At 58.8% G+C, this 22771-nt stretch overlaps 1 protein-coding gene across 9 annotated transcripts in view; it reads left to right on the top strand.

The window, feature by feature from the left end:
• Positions 1 to 20810, top strand: part of PHC2 (polyhomeotic homolog 2) — a 138064-nt gene extending 117254 nt beyond the window's left edge. For 7 of the 9 annotated variants that reach the window (XM_048825126.2, XM_075121121.1, XM_075121120.1 and 4 more), the window contains 6 exons: positions 12649 to 12851; positions 15016 to 15145; positions 16492 to 16606; positions 17016 to 17157; positions 17904 to 18195; positions 19297 to 20810. In XM_048825126.2, the coding sequence (XP_048681083.1) occupies positions 12649 to 12851; positions 15016 to 15145; positions 16492 to 16606; positions 17016 to 17157; positions 17904 to 18195; positions 19297 to 19451 (1037 nt within the window). In that variant the 3' untranslated portion in view covers positions 19452 to 20810. Of the gene's footprint in view, positions 1 to 6442; positions 6900 to 12648; positions 12852 to 15015; positions 15146 to 16491; positions 16607 to 17015; positions 17158 to 17903; positions 18196 to 19296 lie in introns of those variants that run through there. The other 2 variants (XM_075121125.1, XM_048825131.2) reach the window with 2 other exon arrangements.
• Positions 20811 to 22771: the final 1961 nt, after the last annotated feature.

Raw genomic sequence — 22771 nt, 5'->3', positions numbered from 1 at the left:
GATGGAGGAGAATTCCACAGTGTTTCCCTGTGGCCCTGCAGCTTGGCCCAACGCAAAGTGTGGGGAGACATTGCCAGGTTAGGCTGGTGGCCTTTCACCCCCACTGTGCACTGGTGTAAATGGTGGCACGAGGCTCAGGCCATGGCATCTGGGCAGGCAGGAGAGCTTGCTTCTCAGCTGGGCCTGGGTAGCAAAGAGCAGGTGAGAGCGAGCTGGGGTGAGGTCAGGTCGCAGTCACCATCTCTGTGAAAGACACACACCCAGTCTCCCTCATCCCCCCTCCACGCTTGGTCTAGGCCTGTGCTTTGTCCTTGGTCCCACCAGAGCGTGAACTACCATGGAGCAACCACTCCCTTTATTCTTGGCAACAGTTCTTTTCCCGTCCCTGCCCAGCAGAGACCAGAGAATTGCTGGAATCAGCGCTGGATGCACCGTGCCAGGAAAGCAGGAGGCCCTTGTCTCCCTACGGTTCCTCCTGAGTCTTAGCACAGCTGGGACATCAGTGAAGCCTGGGGTTAGTGCTGCTCAGGTTGGAGTCCAGGGATAGGATGATTGGGGGCTCCACATGCATCCCCAGCTAGCCTGGTATTCCCCAGCACGGGCTCCTGCCTGTGATGCCTGTCCCCATTGCAAATAATGTAGGAGTCCTGGAGTGTGGAAAGTCCTCACTCTTTGTTGCCAGCAACTTTGAAGGCTGCAGGCTTCCCATGCTCAGGCAGGGCCCTGAGCACCCATTCACCTTGCTTTTTTATAGCACCCTGCAGGATCCCAAAGCACTGCAAGACAGGGAAATAGGCTTATCCCCATTCTCTAGATGGGGAAACTGAGGTATGGAGCAGGGATGTGATTTGATTGAGACCAGACAGTGAACCCGGATAGGGAAGAGAACCCACGACTCGTGACTTCAGTCCCTAACTCCAATCACTCCTTTACATCTGTACATCTTTACATCTGTGAGCACTGAAATGCAGGTGCGACTGGGGTGGGACATGTCAGTTCACAGGAGTCCTTCCACAATAGTTTAGAACAGGAAGCAAAGTAGAAGAGAGCAGTGAATTGAAACTGCACCTGGAGATGTAGGGAGGCAGGCTATAGGTAGCCATGTGGAATTTGGCCAGGATGCCCAGGCTAATATAATGCTCATGCAAAGTGCCATGGGACCTGCACTGAGGAGTGGCCAGAGTCTCTGGTGCATGTCTTGTTTGGAAGAGCCCAGCTCCTGCAAGGTCCTGCTGGGGCACTGGCTGAGAGTCAGCTCTACCACTTCCCACCGCCTTGGGCCGTTCTTTGAAGGGCTCCCACATCCTGACGAGAATCCATCCAAATGAACTCCAAACCACAGCCCCAAAATAGCAGACAGGCTGAACATTGTGTGTCTCCAGCAATCAGCGAGCACGTTCAGAGTAGCTACCCTTTGAGACAACACCCCACTTCCCTGGGGAGCTGCCCAGCCTGCAGCCATGTGCTGCATAGCCCAGCTGGGAGAGCCCAGGGCCTAGAAGGCCCATGGACGGGGAAGCTGGGCTCACAAATCCCCTTGAGTTACAAAGGACAGCCCCAGTGTGTAGTGGCTTCAGGGAATTCCCATCTGACCATGCCAGGGGCCTCTGGGAAATTCGTTTGGTGGGCCTACCCTTGCTGGCAGCCTCAGTAGAAGGCTGAGGACTGAGCTCCCCTCTCAGGCAGGGCTGAGGCACCTTGGTGGGGGTAATGCATCGGGGGAGGTTGCCTGCACTGGGGTTGAAGGGCAACAGGCTCCTGGTGCAGCCGCTGGGCCTTCAGACAAACGAAATGGAGCAACCCATCCCTGGCCCGGCTGGCTGGCTGAGCTCACAGCTGAATTCAGGTGCAACCTATGCAGGGACTGATCCCTTGCAGGGCTGTGCAAATCTGCCCTCTGATCCCATTGACAGCCCCTCCCCCCACCACTGGCTGCTGGGGGAGCCTGTCAGTAGGGGCTCAGCCCACACAGCTGCACATCCTTACAGGTGCTTCCAGGGTTCCTCTGCCACACACCAGCCCTAGCTAGCTCCCTTCTGTCTGACTCAGTTTGCTTGGGGGCCTGTCTGGCCTGGAGGGGGATGCAGCATGAGGTTAAAGCCAGTGGGGGCAGATCAGGCTCAGATGGACCTGGGGAGAGCAGGGGTTGCAGTGCTGTCTCTTCAGCCCCCTGATGTGCTCCATCCTGGACCTGGAGGGGCCACCACTAATGCTGAGGGGGAAATTCATGTTACCCCATTCCTCTGCACAGGATGGGGCGGGGGCACAGGTGGCTTTAAGCCACGTTCCTGCTTCTCAAACTCCTGGCCATGCCCAGCCTCTGGTGTAACATAGAGCAGCCTCAGGGCCACTCTGATTTATTCTCATTTCCCACAGCCCAGTGTCGGCCACGGGCAGCAGAGAACAGTTGGAGCACTCCAGGTGCACCCCTCCATGCCTGCTCAGCTCCCTTACAGCACAGGCTGGGAAAGGAGTTGGCTTAGAGTCCTGACGGACATTCCATTCTGCTGGAGGGAGGTGGGCGCCATGCAGAAGGGTTTCCCTGGGGCACCTTCAGGTCCCCTTTTGCCTCCAAAACAGTATAAAGGAGCTGGGAGCAACAGACGCAAGCCCAGAGAATCCAGAGGATTTTTCCTGTCACAAACTGTTGCTCCTAAGGGTCAAGTTGGAGCCTAAAACTCTGGAATGTGCCCTCCTCTTTGGAGCCTGGTATGGACTCAGCAGTCCAGCGTAATTTGGAAAAAGCTCCTGCACCTCCACACTGTCCCTCTTCAGGGCAGGAGCAGAAAGGACAGGAGAGTTTGATGCATTAGCCCATAATAACCTGTGGTGGCCATCTGAATCCTTTTGCAACAGAGGGAGTCAGGGTCCCACTCCAGCCTGGGTGGCTATATTCTGCCTGTTTAGATCCCCATGAGGTACCAGCTAAAGAAGCTGTTTTTCACCAAAGTCGTGGAGAATGGGAGAAATGCTGGTGGAGTGGAGAGAAGCAAATGTAGTACCCAAAAGCGAGGAGTGATTTTGGCAGTTACCAGCTGGGAATTGAGCTTCCAAGCTGTTCTGTATTGCTGGAGTGGGACAGAATGTGATTTCTGGGTAGACACTATCCTCATGTATTCTATGTCTTCCCACCTGTAGTTACAACATAAAGAATTACTTCCTCACGCTGCTGCAGTGCTTCCCGTTCTGAAGGACCCAAAAGCACAGGACATAATAGCCTGGTCCAGTTCCCTTATGCCAGTCTAACTCCATAGACTTCATGGGAGTTAGTCCTGATTTACACAGGTGTACGTGAACTCAGAATCAGGCCTTCACTGAAATTCACACACCTCTATGATGGAACGATGCCACCCCTCTTTTTCCCCTGGCATAAGTGAGAGACCAGCTGTGGGTAAGAGGGTGGGGGCAAACTGCCTGCGTACTCCGGCTACCCCTGGCTGCTGGAATGGCCCTTTGGGGCCAGTGGGCAGCTGGGTGTCAACTAGAAAAGTCTGTGAGCTGTTGTGATTTACACAGGGGGCTAGCTGCAGGACTGGGGAGTCACCAAGGTTATTTGCCCATCACCTCAGGTCCTTCACCAAGTACAGTTCAGATAGACCTTATCTATCTAATCTAATCCAGCCCCTTGTCTACACTACTGAAAAGTGTTGTCAGAAGCTACCGGTGTGGTGCTCTGCTCGTGTTCGGTGATGATAACAGTCAGCTGCATGCGTGTTCCCTCTGTGTGCTGTCCCAGCTCTGCGCAGATAGCTAACGCAGCAGACCCCGAGAGACCCCCAATGACCACAGACTCTAGTAAGGTACGAAGGCACGTCGGCCAGGTTTATTGCTCAAACGAAGCACAGTGATAGTTCCCTATAGACTCTACAGGGCATACTACGAATTTGTACTCCCTGGCAATGGACTCAGCTCAGTCAGTGGCGGGACTTTCCACTGCCCCCTAGGCCGGACAAAGACACCACCCCAGGGATGTATCTTATACACAGGTACAAGAAGTTACATAACACTCCTGACGTATTGAGGTGCAACCCCTTTACGTAATTATGCAGCACCCTTCTACGTAGTGAGGTGCCGCCTCTCACCTTGTACATGTTGGTTCGAACAAAACAACTCTCTCCATCATACTAGCCTTTTGCCCCTGTCCTTGTTATCTATGTGGATGGTATCAGAATGTTCTTGTGCCATTTGTAGATGGTCCTGGTATCCAGTACACTTGAGATCTATGTCTGTGCAACAGCGTATCTCTGTGCACCATCAGCCTTTTCCTTGTCAGCTTCTGTGAGCAGGGCCTGCCTCTGGCTCGCAGCTTAACTTTGCTTTCTGTCAGCAAAGTCTTAACCATTACTTTAGCTCAGGCCTTAGGTCTCATCCCGGGCCTCTGATACCAAGGTTTTATGTTTCAGGGCCTCATCTTACTACTTAAGTTTTGCCAGTGTATCTGGATATTTACTTAAACCACCAAAATCCGCTTAGTGTAGGTGTGTTCTATCAGTATAAAAGTGCGTATACCAGTATATCAGGGACCTGGCATCAACTATACTGGTATAGTCACTTCTGTACCAATATAGCTACCTACACTAGGGCTTTTAATGGCATAAATACGCTGATAACTCTTTTAAGTATAGACCAACCCGTAGGATATTATCCAGCTGCCCATCACCATAGTCTCTGGGCACCCTCCACATAAAACCAAGAACAATAGCTAAATCCCTGGTGGATTTCATGGTATCTCTGGCACCCTGTATATTGCAAACAGCTGTTTCTTTATGTGTGTTGCTAAAAACCACATGAAATCTTTATAAGGGAAAGGAGTACTTGTGGCACCTTAGAGACTAACCAATTTATTTGATGCATCCGATGAAGCTCACGAAAGCTTTTGCTCAAATAAATTGGTTCGTCTTTAAGGTGCCACAAGTCCTCCCTTTCTTTTTGCGAATACAGACTAACACGGCTGCTACTCTGAAACCTGTCATAAGGGAAAGTGCTTGTAAAATCTCTAATTTGTCCCTCTTTCAGTGTCTCTCACTGTGTAGGCAATAACAAACATTAGCATCTGGTGCTGCCCTTTGGTTACTTCTCAGTTTCAGTTTCACTTTGAGGTTCTCAGCTCTGCAGCCTTTGGGCTGAAAACGCTGCATGGGGAAGTTTAAAAAACAATGTCTCCACTGGACTTAATATTTGTTGTTTTTAAGCCATGGAACCTGTTTCTCTTTGTGTTACGAGGTTTGCTTTATACGACCCAAACTGTGCAGTGCATAGGGATAGCAGAGGCCTTTTAACCAGGTGATGCCTGACCCAGAGGTCACTATTGTTCATCTAAAATAACAACCTCTTTATGTAGGAACGACTGCACATTGTCACAGAGACAGTGTCCGCTTGCCAGGGTTGTTTCCTGGCAGTGAGGTTGGTGCAGGAACCAATCGGAAGGCAGGATTCCAAAGACAGGGCTCCATTACATTTATAATACACAAATATCCTGACTCAGTATATTTACAAAGTACTTTACATGTCCAGAGCACTCTGCAAACATTTGCTTTTACAGGTGGGGAAACTGAGGCACGGAGCAGCAAAGGGCTTTGCTCTTATACAAGGAGCCAGTGTTAGGGCCGAGTTGAGAAATCAGGGGTCCCTGGCTCCCAGCCTTGTGCTCAGGCCATCAGACTTGTACCTCACCCTGTGACACCCACAGAGGATAGGATATAAGGGAATTATCAAGCATGTACCTGCTGCCTGTGGAAGGGCCTGATTTGACACCTAGGGTGTGCGCAGTGTGTTTGAGAATGGTGCATGGGAGTGTCTGCGCACAGCGGGGGAGTTTGGGGGGAGAGCACAGGTGTGTGGGGGGGGCGGTGTGTGTGTGTGTGTTATGAGCGTTTATTCGTGTTTACGGGCTGTGACGCAATTTTAAACACACTCACTAGTACCACAGCTGACAGTCCTCCATAGCATCGGACTGCGCCGCTCCCCCTCAGCCCGGCTACACGGCCATGGAGACGCACCACCCCCGCGAAGAGCCGAAGGCCTCCCTGCTGCGCTGTGCACCAGCCGCCTCCCGGCACCCCCGGCCGCCGCCTCTTCCGCCCACGCCCGGCCTCGCACAGCCACGGAGCCTCTCGTGGCCACCGCGCAGGGGCAGGGGCAGGGCCCCGGGCTGGCTGCGCGCAGGCCCCGGGGAAAGGGGCGCGCTCTGTGCGGCGCAGCGGCTGCTTTGCGCGCCCGCGCCCGCGCCCGCCTTTGCGGCCCGCCGGGCCTCGCCCCGCAGCCCCGCGTGGGACCCCCGGGACGGGGGCGGGCGCAAGCGGCGCCTCGCGCAGGGGTTGGGGGCGGGCCCGGGCCCGGGCGGCCAATGGCAGCCCTCGCGTGCGTGGCTCGGGCGGCCTTACAAAGAGGCCGCCGCGCCCTGCCCGCTCCCCCCGCGCAGGCTGCGCGCTCCCGCATTGTCTGCGCCGCCCGCCACCGCCCGATCGGCTGAGCGCGGCCGCCCCGCCTGGGCCGGCCCGGGGAATGCGGCCGTTCGCGCCCGCTGCCTGACGCCGCCCGGGAGCCGGAGCCGGAGCCAGGGTCCGAGCCGCGGGCGCCCCGGCCATGGGCGCCCTGTGAGCGCCAGCGCGGAGCTAGAGCGCGGCGGGAGGCGCAGCCCGACCCCGGGGCCGGCGGGGCAGCGGCGGCGGCTCCTTTGTCTCCACCTCCCCCGATGCGCCGGCGCGGGAGGCCGGAGGCTGCGCCGGGTGCCCCGGGCCGGAGCCGGCTCCCCTCCCAGCCGTAGCGCCAGGGCGCAGGGCGCGGCAGCGGCGCTGGCCCTTTGTTCGTGCCGAGAGCTAGTTCCGGAGATGGGGCTCCGGGGGGGCCGCCCCCTGGCGGGATCGCGGGACCGGCCGCCGCGCCTGTGAGTCGCTCAGGTCAGTGCTCGAGGGCGCCGGACCCCCCGAGCGCGGGGCGCGCTGCGAGCTCGGCTCCCGGGCTCAGCGGAGGACGCGCGGGGCGGGCGAGCCCAGCTGCCGGTGGCCGTTCGTCATGGGGCCGCAGGGGCCACGGACGTTTCAGCTCCGAGCAGCCCGGGGGGCCGCCGCCTCGGCACAGGGGAAGGGGTTGGCGGGGGAGGCTGCTAGTCCCGGGCCGGACTAGTTGCCCCCTGCCGCTGCGCAGCGTGTGAACAATGGGGGCAGGGTGGCTGTGCCCTGGGGCTCACGTGGGCCGGGTGACCGGGCTGGTGGGTGGATTGCGTGTGTTGCATCTTTGCTAGATGGAAGCTGTAGCTGGCCCCGGCAGACTGGAAAAAGCCAGATCCGGATGGAGCAGGTTGTCTGGCAACGCCCAGATCTAGAACCTGCTGGAACCCGTGTGCATGCACATTCCTGACCTGACTTTCAGAGGTGCTGAGCATCCATCGCTCCCGGTGACTTCACCCGTTGCTGTGAGCGCCAGCACCATCAGGCATTGGGCCCCAGAAGTATTCAGCATTCAGTGCTGATGCAGAGTGAGCCACAACCAACTACAGGCCTGGACATAATTAGGTGGCTGAAAACTCCAGAGCCAGCTCCTCACACCAGCCTCCGAATAGAGCGTGAATAAGCCACCTGGCTGAGGCTGCCAAACTGTGATCAGAGCTGCATTGTAACCCATGCCAGGGAGCAGGGGCAGGATAGGGCCTGGTCCATAAGCCTAGTGTATTGGCATGTGCCAGGCCCCATTCTTCCCTCTGCTCCCAGCCTGGCGGAGTGTAGTGAGAGTGCATTTTGCAGTGCTGCTGCATGGATGGTGATGGGGGAGGCAGTGAGCATGGGGTTTTCTGGTGAGGCTTTCCCAGGCCCCAAAGGATCCCTGTTCTGTGTCTCTTCTGCTTCTGATCTCAGAGGGGCTGGTGGGGTCCCTGGAATACTCACTGTGTGGCAGGAAGGGGGGCTGGCTGCTTCAGGGGGTTAGAGTCTTGACTCTAGCCCAGGCTGGTAGTGACAGAGGCGTGCTGCTCTCAAATAGCTTCAGGAGCCTCTATATGCAACGCGTTGAGGGGTCTCAGCTGACAGGTGTCCACATGACAAGAAATCCACCCTCGCAGCTGTCACTGTTGGGGCCACTTGTCTGGCAGCCTCTGCAGAAAAGAAAAGGATGATTGGGCCATGGAGACAGCTCCCCTCTTGCTCCTGGAGGGGGTACGCTAGCTCAGGGAGGAATGATGCTACTCCCCCTGCAGTGCATGGAGGCCTCTGGCAACTTTTTGCAACACGACACTGATGTTAAAGGGGTGTGCAGGAGAAAACAAAGGTCACCCCACCCCCAGCACTGACCAGCCTGAGCTGTCCATGGCCACTCCGATTGTAAATGCTGCTTTCTCCTAGGGGAGTGTTGCAGAGATGCCCCATGTCAGCACAGAGGGTTGCCCCCTGCCACAAGCGCCTTAGCACAGCAGGAGTCTCTCCTAGAGCATGGCTCCCCTAGCACCGGGACTGCACTTCCTGGGTGGCCAGAGCCTTGTATCTTATCTCAACATCATCGGTCCCAGCTGGGCTTTTGATGCAATTGATCTCCCTGGGCTGGAGCAGCTGGAGTCTCCAGTCTGCTCTGCTTCTGGACTTGCTAATACTTCATCCTTTGTTCCTGGAGAGGCCTGCCCTGGGGTCTGGGCTCCCTGTCCCCGGGGTGCCCCATTGCTTGCTTTGACCTGGATCGTCTCTTTGCCCAGCAGCTCCTGGGAATTGCTCCCAAATCTCTCCATCCCCATCTGCCATCTCCTTTGGCCTTTGCTCGAGGAAACCCCCTGAAGCATGTGGACTCCCTCCTTGGCCTGGCTCCTCGGGGCCATTGTTCTCCTTAACTCAGGCTCCCGCTTTGCTCCCAGTCCCAGGAACCTCAAGGCGATCAATGACCCTGAACATGTTTGTTCCTTCCTCTGTCTATGTTGTCTGTCTGTCTAGCCCTATCAGCAGCACAACCCATGGTCTGGGGGGGCCCTGCTGGGGCTGGACTCCATGGACTCCTTGTGATGCGGAGCGCTGCACCCAACCTAACAGGCTTTCCAGCTGCTTCCAGGCTCGGTCCGTTCCCCCTTCTGGCATCTCTAGTCACCCCACCTGCTGACCTCTGATCACACAGACCCTTCTCTGAGGGGAGAGAGGGTTCTGGTGTCCCCATTCTGTTGCTACTTCCCAGCCACCCTCAGCTGGCTTCCCTGTCAATCTTCCTTTTCATTCTGGGGCTGAGTGTCATTCCTCCTCCTTGGCAATGGGCAGAGACCCTGACTCCTGAATGTTAGTCATGTTCTCCTGCTAGTGCTGCGCCATCCCTTCTGCCCCCATGGGGGAAGAGGGCAGGATCTCAGTGTTCGAGAGGAGCCTCCCTGTGTCCCTCCTCCACCCGGTTGTGGCCGAGCTATAGGGAGTACAGAGGGTCCTAGCCTGTGCTCAGGCTCCTCTTGAGAGCCTTGGGTCTGTCTGGGTTCCTGTGCCGCTCTCCTCTCATCGCCCTGAGTGCCCTGTCCTGCTCACTGCCCTGTAATGTGGCGGGGGCTGCGGGGCCAGCCTGAGAGGGGAGTGGGGCTGCAGCTGCAGGGGGTGGGGGGCAGTAGGGGGAGGACCCCCAATTCCAGCCATTAGGCAGAGATGTGGGGTTCTCTAATTGCGGACTCTGCACAGGTGGTGTTTTCTTGGCCCCGTCCTGGGGGGAGGGGGCTAACTAGATGATCTTTAGTGGCCCCTTCCAGCCCTACTTTTCTAGGTTTCTCAGCCCCCGCCTCTGCCTCCTGCTGCCCCATCTCTTCTGCCCACCCCACTCCCATCTGCTCCCTTCATTCGCACAGTCTGTGCATTACACTAACTGCACACGCACCCACAGTCTGAACCCACCTACTCATACCCAGCACTCAGCCCGCGGCCATGCCCAGCAGCCATGGCAGCCCGATTCCACCCCTTCCCTGGGGCAGTAAGTTAAACCGCAGCCTGCTTGCCCTGCCTTAGCCTAGCCACATTGTTCTCCTAAGAGGAGCCAATGAGACTCTAGCAGGGGCTGGGCCCAGCCAGCGCATGCCGGTTCTGGGAACCTCCTGCTCCCAGCCACACTGGGCCCCTTCCCGCTGCATGTGTTTAATGTTTAATGACTGATGTTTGCTGGGAAGGCAGGGGTGGAGGTGGAGGGAGGGAGAAGAAAATGCCACCCTCTGGGGCAGGAAAGGGTGCGTGGGCTGGAAGGACAGGAGCGGGCAGCGATTCCCCCTGCCATGGACGTAAGGTGCGCTGATGGGGGCAAGAGAGGCTCCTTTGCAGGGGTTGGCCCACACCCATGGGGCTCAGCTCTGCTGGGAGCCAGGCCTGCCCTGACCTGTGCTGTTCTCCGGACATGTAGGGGTTAGGACCGGGACCCGCTGCGACCACAAGGTTTGCAGCAAGCAAATCACAGGGCTGCTGCTCTGAGTCCACACTGTGCTTCCTGTGAGGGATTCTGGGTAGCGTAGTCCAAGGCAGATTTCCTTCGGTGAATAATACTTTGATACGTGCTGGGGCTGCATGCCCACAGAGCTGCCTTGCAGTGCCAGCACGTATCAAAGTATAGGGGGGGAGGGAGAGCTCAGTGGTTTGAGCATTGGCCTGCTAACCCCAGGGTTGTGAGTTCAATCCTTGAGGGGGCCATTTAGGGATCTGGGGCAAAAATTGGGGATTGGTCCTGCTTTGAGCAGGGGGTTGGACTAGATGACCTCCTGAGGTCCCTTCCAACCCCGATATTCTATGATTCTCTGAGCCCTGGCTCTGCCCGGGACGTTACTTTGCACAGTCATACTGAGAAGAGGCGCCTTGGTAACTTGGGGGCTGGCACAGCTTTGCCATGGGAAAGGCTCCCTGCTGTTGAGACAGAGGTGGGTGCCTCCAGGGCCCTGCTGTGCACGGATGCCATAAATCCCCTGGCTGTGCCCTGCTAGCAGTGTTCTCGCAGCCGAGCCCCTGCCCAGGTGGCTGGAGCAGCACCTCAGGGGCACGAGTGCTGAGTGCTTGCTCTAGCTTGGCAACCTCTGTTAAATGGTCTGGTGGTGGGACAGGCATCCCACGCATGTGGCCTCTTTATGTTTCAGCCCTGACCCAGAGGGGATGCTGTTGCGGGGGGAGGGAGGGGCTTGGACGTCACGGGCCCTGGATCCACAGCGTGCCTGTTACGTTGAGAGTCTGGCCTTAAGCCGGCGGCCCCCCTCCCCCCCCGGCTGTCCCTGAGATGGCCAAGGAGGGGGTGTTAGTGGTCCCTGTGATGGCATTTATTGGACACCTGCCCACATGGGACTAGACTGAGACCTGCCAAACTTGGTGTATGTGGGGCCAGAGAGCAGCCACAGTGAACAGGGCTCGACTCGGGTGCATTCTCTGTCAGCCAAAGGCTCCATAGCCAGTTCGTGGGCCCTGCACTCCAATGGCTCCTCCTTGTGTGGAGCAGCCAGGGCTGAGGCTCTGCTAATGGCTAGGCAGCCCTTCCTGTTCTCTACAGATTCTTATACCGCTCTCCTCACCTTAGTATCAGGGCTGGCCCCAGCATAACCTAGAGTAGCCCTGGACAGCTTTGCAGTCTGGATCAATCCAGTATCTCTGTGTTCTCCGTGCTGCTGGCCCAGCCCTGCCCCTCAGAGACCCTCCTGTGCCGGGGGAGCAGGGGGCACTTAGGACAGCGTCCAGGGGCTGCAGCAGAGGGGGAACCTTCCACTACTTGGCAGGGATCCCCTTCATGCCAGATTATATGCGGGAACCTCCTTGGAGCACCCAGAGGCTCTCTCACCCATCCCAGCTGGCCCTGCTTCCAGCACCCTGCCCTGGCCAGCTGAGCCCTCCCGTAGCAGAGTGTCAGATGAGGAGGCTGGCAGAGGTGAGGGGCTGGAGAGGCCTGCTGCCTGGCACTGGGGGTAGGGCTCTGGTGTCTGTCTAGGCCCCTAGGTGGTCAGAGAAGGATGGTCAGTATGGTCCCATGGGGCATGGGGTCCCCATGCTTCATTGCTTGCCTACCCTGGTTTAAGTGCCAGGAGTGATGGAGTTGGGGGGAGGTGGGGCTGTGCACAGGATCTGGTGTATTGTAGTGTATCCCCTGTAGAGATCGGGCCCCTCTAATTCCAGATCCTCTGGGCACAGTGGAGTCAGCTGCCCACAGACCTCCTGGTGCTCCCCTCTGTTCATTGTGCCTGAGAGCGTCCCAGCTGGAGGGGAGTGTGCTCTGTCCATTGACTCTGTGCATGGGGGTTCTTGGAGAGCATTCAGCTGCACACAATCCAGCCTGTGTGTGCCGGCTGGCTGGGGGGGGGGGGGGGGGGAGGAGTGCCATGTGACTCGCTGCTCTGGGCCCATTCATCCTGCCCTGGGGAACAGCCGGGGAGTCAGCTGTATGGTAATGGCTGCCCCACCGAACGGTGCAGAGGCCTGAATGGAACAGGGGGCAGATCCCGCACAGGCTGAGATCAGCCGCCTTGCCCCATGCCCACCCCACCTGGGGAGAGCAGGGGGAGGGGAGGCCACTCCTATCTGCGCGTGCACCTGCTTGTCGCCCTCCGTGTGTGCTGTGACTGCTCGAGCTGGCTGCGTCCTGCTGTGAGGCAGTGTGCACCCCTCGCTGCGTGTCTCACCGGGGCGGGTGCATTCGTGTCTCTCTGCAAGCCCCACCCCCGCAGCTCAATCTCGTCTCCCCCTGCAGAGCCGGGACAGGACCGTGTTCACGCGCAGAACGACCCCAGCAGCCCCGGCATGACCTCAGGGAACGGGAACTCTGCCTCTACTGTTGCTGGTACTGCCCCCCAGAATGGTGAGAATAAACCACCACAGGCCATTGTGAAACCACAAGTCCTGACGCATGTTATCGAAGGGTTTGTGATCCAGGAGGGGGCAGAGCCGTTCCCGGTACGCACCTTCTTCTTTTCCCCCCTTTACCCTGTTCTCTTTTTGTGTTCTCGCTTTGGCGCACGCCCAGGTCCCACTCCCGCCCTGTTTCCCTGACGATAGCAGGAGCCAGCTGAGCATAGGCCTCCAGTCACTGCCATGCCACAGCTCAGCCGGAGGGGGGCGCTCACCTCTGCTGTGAGAGAAGCAGACGCTGCCCCCACCGTGGGGTGCTATTCTGGGCCAGGTGGTCTAATGGTTAGAGCACAGGACTGGGGGTCAGGACTCCTGAGTTCCAGGCCTCGCTCGACCACTGACGGGTGATCCTGGGTAAGGCTCCTTTCAGAAGGGGCCTCTGAATTTGTGTGCCCAGTTTTAGACACTTTGGGCCTTGTCTGGGATGGTGCACGCCCACGGAGGGTGCTCAGTGCTTCAGGAAATCAGGCCTTAGGTGTGTCCACTGGAGCACCTGAGGCCCCCCCAAATCCAAGGCCGCTTTTGGAAAATGGGGGCCTTAACAGCTCTCCCTCTGTTTCCCCATGTGAGCCATGGGGATAATGAGACTTTGGGAAGCGCTGTGAGAGGCGGGGGTGAAAAGCACTAAGCAAAGGGTTATGATTCAAACTTGTCGCTGTTTTCAAATGCGCTTTGAAACCCTTGGATTCACCACGCGCTGTAGGTGAAAGTGCGGAATGGCAGTTACTGTCTTTGAAAGGGGCAGGGGACACTTCTGGGCATCGATATCAGTTTTATTGTTACAATATTTATTTAAAGGTCCTTATAAATAGTTATTGTTAACCTGTCTGGCTTCCTAGCAGAGCTAAGAAGTGCTCAGGAACTGGGGGTGGGGGGCCTGGAGCCTAGTCAGAGCTTCAGCCTGAGGGTAGAAATCTTATTTATATGACTCCTCCACCCACTTTGCCGAAGCACTTGGGTCGGTACAGGGAGCGACAGGCCCAGCAGCGCATGGCGTAAAGCGCTCCTGAGGACGGAGCAGCAGCAGCTGCTGTGCGTAAAGGGGTCCGTTCCAGCCACTCTGAACTTGCTCAGTCTCCTCTCAGCCTGGTCTCTGTCCGAAAGGGAATATTCCACTTGGAGCGAAAATGGTTGAGCCGCTTTAGAGCGAGAGGGAAAAAGATCAGTTTTCCTCAGAACAAAACCAAAACCTCCTTCGACCATCTTGCCGGGTGAGCTGGCAGGGCAGGAGCCAGCCCTCCCTGGGGAGAATAAGCAGAGAGGTGACTGAGCTGTGAGACTCTGCAAATTGCAGCAGATGAAATTCACCCCCGCACAGAGGCCCTGCATGAGATACGCGCCCCTCCTAAACCTGTGGGATATCGGTGGTGCCGAGGCCTTCTGCCCAGGGTGGATTTCACTAATGCTTGTGTGTTCATGCGGCCCTTCGACTCAGGCTCCGATCCTGCATAACTGTGATGGGACTGCTCGCAGCAGGTGGTTAATGCAGGATTGGGGCCTGCGTGTGTACACTGCGTGACTGAGGGAGGCTGCACTGAGCACGTGAGCTGGGTGCTGAAGGGGGGAGGCAGGGATGAGGCAAAGATCGCTGCACTCTGTGTGAGGGAGAAATGCACCTTAGAGGCACAGGAGAGGGGCAGCTTTCTCCAGTGTGTGGGGCTGGGCAAATATGTTTCAGCCTCTGGACCTGGCACCCTCTAATGCCAGTTTGCCTGGATATGCAAAGTTCAGCTCCACCTCCAAACCCGAGTGGGCTTCTGCTGTGCCAGTGTGAACAAGGGCATGTCCCTGCGTAACTCGGCTCCATGCAGGCCAGGAGCTCAGCTTGGAGCCAGCTGGTGCGGCAGGGAGCATGGCAGAGGCAGCATGCTTGGGCCTGAGCAGAAGCCTTGCTTTGCTCTGCATCCCCCTGCCCACCTAGCTGGCCCAGCAGAACAGCCTGACTTGGTGGGTCACTGCTGTTGCCCTTCAGTGGTTGCATCCCAGACCTGCTACCACTGCTGCCAGCTGGGGGAGCTCTCCTCCAACTCCCACAGCAAAGGTCTGTGGTTTTGGAGCTGAGTTCTAGGCCGAACTCCCCAGAGGGGCAGGTAGCAGCCCCCTCCTTTCCGCCCGCCACAGAGTTTTTGGAGGCCTGCCGAGAGCCAGCCCAAGGTTGCAGGCAGAACAGCCCTCTAATCTGTCTTGCCCTGTGTCTCCGGCTCTCCAGGTGGGGCGCTCTTCACTGCTCGTGGGGAATCTCAAGAAGAAGTATGCCCAGGGCCTTTTGGCCGAGAAACTCCCACAGCAGGACAATACAACCACCACTGACTCTGAAATGGAGGAGCCCTATCTGCAAGGTAGGCCCCGGCCAGCAGAGGCGCTAGAGAACTGTGCCACCTGCCACTGATCCTCCCACGCCACTAGTCAGGGGAGGGAGCAGCTGTCACATTCGTTAAGAGCTGAGGTCGGGGGCTGCCTGATCCCTTCAGAACCCAGTGGGTGCTGAGGGTCAAACCTCCCCACTGCCCCATCAAAGGGGGCGCTATGGGATGGCCATTTCACCCTAGCACAGGCAGAGCAGCCCTTGACACTATTCCCACTGGGAAGAGGGGGAGGAGGAGACAGCAGGGAATAGGGTGGTGGGAGCACAGGCTAATGGTTAGAGCTGGGACCAGGGTTCTATTTCTGCCTCTGCCACTACCCTCCTAGGTCACTTTCCCCTTTTGTGCTTCAGTTTCCCCATCCATAAGATTTGGGGGAGGGGATGATGATCCTGACTCCCCTCCCAGGGGCTGCGAGGGCCCATGAAGGCTGCAAAACACTTCGTTCTCCACCCTCAGCACCTTTTTCTCACCCACAAAGGAAGTGCAGAAGCGGGGAGGGCAGATAAGCTGGGAGCTGAGAGGTAGCTGTGCTGTCAACCTTCAGCTTGTAGGCTTATGGGCTGGGGCCAGGGCCTATCCCCTGGGGCCTTTCCTGGGACCCTGGCCTGGTTTCCAGGTTCGGGGGCAGCCTGGTGTCTGGCAGTGGGGGCCAGGGCGCAAAGGGGGCTGAGTCCTTCAAGCCGATTGTGCAGCAACCGTTTGCTAATGTGGGTAAAGTGGTGGTGGCGAGACACACAAAGGCTGAGATGCCCCCAATACCCCGATGTTCTCCAGTCTCCTCAGGGCTGCTGGGTTAAGATGCAAGAACATCTCAGGATCCCTGTGTAGGGCAGACCCACATGTGCTGCTGCCTCGGGCCCGTGGCTCCAGGAATAACACTCATTTGCCCACCCACCAAAAGCAGGATCCCATGGCGCCCAGAGTTAGGCCAGCCTGCCTGTCTGGCATGGGAGAGCCCAGCAATTTGAAAGCCAGAGTGTCTGCAGGGTGCCTGGATCTCCTCGTCTGGCCTTTGAGTGGGAGGGGACAGTCAGGGACAGTCACCCCCTCACCTAGAGCAACCGAGGCGCCTGCCAGGAGTGGCCTGCTGGGGGGGCTGTGTGGCCAGGGGGAGTGGGGAAGTGGCCTTGCCTATGGTGGGTGGCCTGTGTGTGGAGGATTGGTGCTGGCCTGTGGCCCAGGGGACTGCAGATGGTGGTTGTGCTGGGGGGGGGGGCAGGGTTGCTCTGTCCAGGCAGTGGCTGAGACCCCACTGCATGCCAGGCGTGTGCAAGCCGTTACTAAGAGCCAGGTGTGTCTGTTGGTCCCTGTGTCCCCAGAATCCAAAGAGGAAGGGAACCCCCCGAAGCTGAAGTGTGAGCTCTGCGGCCGCGTTGACTTCGCCTACAAGTTCAAGAGGTCCAAACGCTTCTGCTCCATGGCCTGTGCCAAGAGGTAACCACTGCTGAGCAGTGCCTGACAACCAACTCCCCAACCCCCCCCCAGCCCCAACCCCAGCCCCCCCCCGCGGCGCCTGACCCCGCTACCAAGCAGCACTCCCGGCTCTGCCGCTGGGCAAGGCAGCCTAGCGTTGCCCTACCCCTTCGTGCATGCCATGCCCACCGCGGGGCAAAGCCCCCGGGTCCCACTCCATCCCTCCGCCTCATGCGGGGGCTAGGGGATCTCCCCCCCACCAACATGCTGGCTCTGGGGGCCGGGACGCTGGCAGGGCCATGCTGTGGCTGGTGCATCTGCCTGGTGCAGGGCCCCCCTAGGCGCCATCTGCCCTCGTCCGGCCACTGTGGGGGGCAGGGCAGGGTTGTGAGGCCGCTGAACCGAGACCTGCTCCTGGCTCCCCTGCCAGGTACAACGTGGGGTGCACGAAGCGGGTGGGTCTCTTCCACCCTGACCGCAGCAAGCTCCAGAAACCGGGGGCGGCCGCACACGGGCGCCGTCGCACCTGCAAGGGGGCCCTGCCCGCCCTCAGCAAGGACACCAAGAAACAGGTGAGCTGCAGCCTTCCCCCCAGGGTGCTGAACCCAACCCCCTTCCCTCCCCCAGGATCCCCGGGAGGCAGCTAGTGCATGAGCCTGGAAGTCAAGGACCTGGGCTACCCATTGGCCCTTGGCAAATCGCTGCGCCTCTGCAGGCGCCCCCTGCTCGCCTGAGGGGGGCAGTCTCTGCTGTAGGGCAGGTGGCTGGAGGGTCTCAGGCACATGGGGCTACAATTTTATTAAGATGTTAAAATAAAATTTAAAAAAAGGCACAGAGTTTAAGCGTAGAAGTTTCTGGTTATCAGGGGATAAGGTACAGATTATCAAGGGGCGCGAAATTCGGGCTAGGATTGGATGGCATAAGGAATACATAACCTGCAATCTCCCCGATTGGGGGTAAAAGGTTGATCGTAACCATCAGTTAGCCCCATTGCCCAGTCGGGAGGGAGGGCCAGCAGTGTGCTGAGAGGGTGTGGGGGGGAACAGAACCTAAGAACCTCCGGACAGACAATCAAAGCTGAGACTAGAATGCAGGACTTTGGGCTCCATCCCCTGCCCTCTAACCACTAGACTGCACTCCCTCCAGCACCAGCAGTAGAACCCAGGAGTCCTGCCCTAGTTCCCCAGAGGGAGCAATAGGACCCAGGTGTCCTGGCTCCCAATCGTCTGCAGAGCAGAAGAGACTGGGGAGATGGATGTTGCATGGGGCGGTGGGGGGCTGGCCCCCCCACAGGCTGACCTCTCCACTGCCCCTGCAGACGCCAGTGTCCCTCTCCACGGGCTCGGTGCCGCTCTCCGTCACAGCCTCGCTCCAGCTCAACCGCAGCCAGGAGGATTCCAGCCGCTGCTCCGATAACTCGAGCTACGAGGAGCCACTCTCGCCCCTCTCGGCCAGCTCATCCACCTCACGCCGGCGGCAGGGCGAGCGTGACCTGGAGCTGCCCGACATGCACATGCGGGACCTTGTGGGCATTGGGCACCACTTCCTGCCCAGCGAGCCCACCAAGTGGAATGTGGAGGATGTCTATGAATTCATTCGCTCCTTGCCAGGTGAGGGACCCTCCCAGCCTTGCTCCCCTCCCTGCCACATGGGCCCTGGGCCAGCCAGGGCCTGCGGGATCTTTGAGGCCTACATGTCTGGGGTGTTGCTTTGCCCACTGCTGACATGCAGCTAGCTCTGGGGTGGAGTCCAGTAGCTGTTCTGTGCTATCCAGCGAGGTGGGCTGGAGTTAGCATGGAAGGAGCATGGGGAACCAGGCTTTGACTTCCAGGGAGAAGCTAATGAGCTTGGCAGCAGGTTTCAGCTAGAGCAAACCACTCTGTCCCCAAATCTGAGAGCAGCTGGCCAGGCTAGGAGGGCCCTCAGCAATCACCCCACCGTCCCTCTCACCTGTGCTGACCCTGAGTGCCTGCCTCCAGTGCTGGGGCCTCAGACAGGCCACTGCCCCCCCTCTGTCTGAGGTGTCAGTCTATCCTGCAGGGGTTCCCCCAGGGGCATTCCTGCACCCCCTGGCCTCTGCTGTCATCATCCGTCGGCCCCACCTGTCACTTCCCTGCTCACTGTGAGATGCCCTGACCTGTCCTGCGGGACCCAGGCAGAGGGTTTGTCTGGGCCTCCCTGGGAGGGGGGAGTCTTCCCAACCTCCCTCCACCACAAAAGAGGCACCCCAGAGCCCTGTGCTGACTGCCCTTCCAGTGGGGGGCGTCGGGTTGCGGTGTACTCCCTGCTCCTGCCTCAGGAGCACTGCAGCCACTTGGGGGGTGGGACACAGGAGCTACTTAACAGCTCGCAGCAAGAGACTGGGACAGGAACAAAACCACTGTGGGCAGTTACAGCTGCCGGGGACCCCAGCGAGGGCTCCCCTGAGCTAGGTGGGGCCGCGGTGCCTGGGTAACGTGATCAGGTTCGTTCTGTTTTTCTGCCAAGACGGTTTCAGCACAACTGGGGCTGCCTGCAAGGGGACACACCCCCTGCCAGTCCTGCTGCCCCGCACTGGCTCAGGCTCCCATCCAGCACTGAGCTAGCATGGATCTGCTTGGCGTGGGGAGGTGGTGATGGCTCCCCGGAGAGGGCAGAGCTGGCCGGGGGGGGAGGAGGGGGTGGAAGGCTGGGCTGGCACCCACTCTGATGGCCTCACTGGCTCCCTGCAGGGTGCCAGGAGATCGCGGAGGAGTTCCGCGCCCAGGAGATCGACGGGCAGGCCCTGCTGCTACTGAAGGAGGATCACCTCATGAGCGCCATGAACATCAAGCTGGGCCCAGCGCTGAAGATCTACGCCCGCATCAGCATGCTCAAGGACTCCTAGAGGCGCCCGCATGCATGGCACGGGCAGCCCACCTAGCCGCTCCCACGCAGGGCAGAGGCACCTGCCCACGGAAGCCCTTTGGGAACAGGCTGTAGCTGTCGCTAGGAGCTGGGGGGACAGCACTGGGCCCATGAGCTCCCTGCTGCCTGGAGCACAAAGGGCCCCTGAATCCCACAGCTGGGGTCTGATGCCTGGATATCCCTGTCGTCCCACCTCCTTGCTGGGGGCGGGAGGCTATGGCTTGCGGGGCTATACGTATTCTGTAGCATTAGCTTCCCCTACTGCTGTCCCAGACTGCCCCGCGGTGTACAGGGGAGAGGGGATCCTGGCAGCAGGGCAGGATGGGGCTGTTCAAGGGGCAGTGGCCCCCATGGCCAGGTGCTGGCTGGCAGTAGTCAGGGCTGGGCTGATTCCCCTCTACCCACCTAGATGTGTGATCTACAGGAGCCCCACTCCCCTCTCTAGCCCCTCTGGCACCCCCGGTCACCCCCCAGAACTGCAGACTCGCCACCCCCTGGAGAGGCTGAGGGACATGTGCTGGACCCAACCCCTCCTCTCAATGCCAAACAGGACGGTTGCCTTAAAGTTGTGTGTGGTTGTGGTGCCAGGCATGGCCCCCCTCCCCCCCTGCGCCCCCGGGCAGGCTGCCAGTTCCTGGGCCCCCATTTGTGCTCCCAGCCTGCGGCCAAGGCTGCTGGGGGTGGCAGCACGTCCTGTGGCTCAGACTGTTAACTCAGAAGCCGGCGTGTCCCACGGGGGAGGGCTCCTGGGCGGTGGGGGCCCTGCTCCTGGGACAGCACAGTGGGGAGCAGGCTCCTGGCTGGCTGTGTGGGGGGGCAAGAATGCCTAGTGCCCCTTGGCAGGGGGATGCATTGCAGCAGGGCCTGCTGTGTTCCCTGGGCATGGGCACCGCTGGCCCCAGTGCCCTAAGAGCATCCGTCCCTGTGCTGTGGAGGGGGCAGGTGGGGCTGTCCCTCCAGGCTACCGGGGCCAGAGTAGCTGGCTCATGCCAACAGAGCAGTCCCCCATGCTGGCTTGGGGGGCATCTGCACAGGCCTCCCTAGGGCTTCCCTTGGCACCTGTCCTCAGGCTGCCATAATACTGCCAAGGCTGCCCGCATGCAGCGGGGTGGGGGGCTCCAAGCCCCACTGAGAATCATTCCTCTCTTAAGAGGGGGAGAGATGTAGCTCTATCCTCCCCTCCCTATTGCAGAGCTGCTGGCTGCAAGTGTCCCCCAGCAACTAGGGAGCCACTCCTGGCTCTAGACTGAGGGAGGCTGGGCTGGGAAGGTCTTTTTAACCCCCCCTTTTTTTTTTCTCCTGTTGTTTTTAATAAACATTACAAAAAAACCCCCACAAACCTCCGCTCGGGGGCTTTTCTGGGCCTAGATGCATGCTGAGCGCCAGCCGCTCTTCGGCTGGTTAGTAGCAGGAGCGGGGGCTCGGCAAGGTGAAACCTTTCAGCCCTGCCCTGCCCTGCCCTGAGTGGAGACCCCCATCTGGGCTATGGTTCGACACTGAAGGCTCTCGCAGTACTGCGTTAGCTCCGGTTTACCCAGTCTCCCCAGTGATAAGAGCTGGAAATGGTGGGATGGAGAGGGAGTTGAATGAAAGGGGGAGAGGAGCCAGTGTCATCCCCTTGGGGTGGCTGGAGCTCATGAAATCCATGAGGAAGGGGCAGGGTGAGAGCAGCTGCTCTGTTGGGTTGATGCTGAGCAGGGCCCAGGGGCTGGAATTCTTCTTTTCACTTTTGAAAATATTTTTCAAAACTGAAACTTCCAAGCCAGAAAGTTGGCTGACCTGTGCCCCAATTGACCAACCAGCTGGGCCAGGGAAGGGGGCAGAGAGTTAGAAACCAACAAATGGAAAAAACACCACACCTCTTGGATGGGCCCCAAACAGGAGCAGCCTCCCCCCAAAGCATCCTGGAAAACTTGGGAAACCAACTGGTTTCACAAACATGGTTTCTGAAAAATGCCAGTTTCTTGGCAAAACAGTCCAACAACTGCCCCCAGGTCTGTTCATATCCTTCGCTCTCCCCCATAGTCACAGCCCAGTGCCTGGTAGCTGAGCCCCTCCCAGTCTTCAGTGGATTTAGTTTCATGTAGGGCAGGGCTGTTATCCCTGTGGGGGAAACTGAGGCACAGATCCCCAAAGGTACGTGGCCACCTAACTCATGTTGAGCTCAATGGAAGATCTCACCTCTGAAGATCTGGGCCTAAGAGTCTTCCCTTGGCAGGGGCCTTGATCCCAGGTCTCTCCCACCCTAGCTTAGAGTCTAGCTCCCTCGGTATGGCACTCACTCGCCCTTGGTAATGGCAGCACTGTGGATTCTGGCTGCTGGGGGGGCAGCAGGGAGTGTGCTCTGTGCCCTGCCATGCTCCAGCATGAAGTGCCCAGGAGCTGAGCATGCTCCTGCCACCTGGAGTTGCCGAGGCAGAGATGGCCAATGTCTCCTGTCTGCAGCCCTCTGCTGAGGCCGCATACGCTGGATGCTCCCATCAGCTTCGGTGGGAGCAGATGCAGAATCCACTCTTGCAAGGTGCCAGTTGCACCATTCATGCTGTGGCTCAGGCCCTGCTTCAGGTAGCCAACAAGTCCAAAGCCCCCCGACCCTGGCTCAGTATCCTCCCCCAGCCCCTTTGCTTGCAAGGGTCAAAGCAGGAGTGCTGGTGGGGCAGTGAAGGGGGCGAGAGGTAGCACCTCATTAGAATAGAGTCTGGCAGTTTAGCCCCCCACTCAGCTGGAGTTTAGGAGCAGGTTCAATCTCCCGCTGGACGTTCCTTGGCTATGAATGGTGTTGCAGGGCGTGGGGGGCACGACGCTGAAGGGTTCAATGCTGGCTCCTGCTGCTTGAGGTTTCCACTCCTGGGGGTAAGTGGTGGGTTAACCTTGTGTGCTGATCATGCCCTGGGAGGCTTTGCAAACAGCCCAGGGAAGACACAGCAGGCGTGGGAGAGGGTAGAAATATGAGCTGGGCCACTCGTGACGGGTGCTTTAGAAATGGGTCTGATGCAACTCACAGTCAGCCTACAGCACGCTGACTACAGGATGGAGAGCTAGTGCGCGGAGGGGCTGGGGAGCGTCCCTGGCCGTGGCTGGTGCAGGAGGGTGGGGGACAACCGAGGGGGTTCAGAGGTGAGCAGCGGAGGAGTTAGCCCATCTGCTGGAGGTGGTCATGAGAGAACCTTCTACCGCTAGAGGAGAGCGAGAGCACCTCAGGGAGAGGGGTAGCCGCAGTGTAGCCCTGCCAGTAACTAGGGGAAAGGGAAGCCCCCCACCAGTGAGATCGCCTGGACCACAAGAGGGGCGGCCCTTTGG

This window comes from Caretta caretta, chromosome 18, assembly GCF_965140235.1.
Source record: "Caretta caretta isolate rCarCar2 chromosome 18, rCarCar1.hap1, whole genome shotgun sequence".
Classification (NCBI taxonomy): Eukaryota; Metazoa; Chordata; order Testudines; family Cheloniidae; genus Caretta; species Caretta caretta.
The sequence above is the reverse complement of the archived record's forward strand: the minus strand, read 5'-3'. Positions and strand labels throughout refer to the sequence as shown.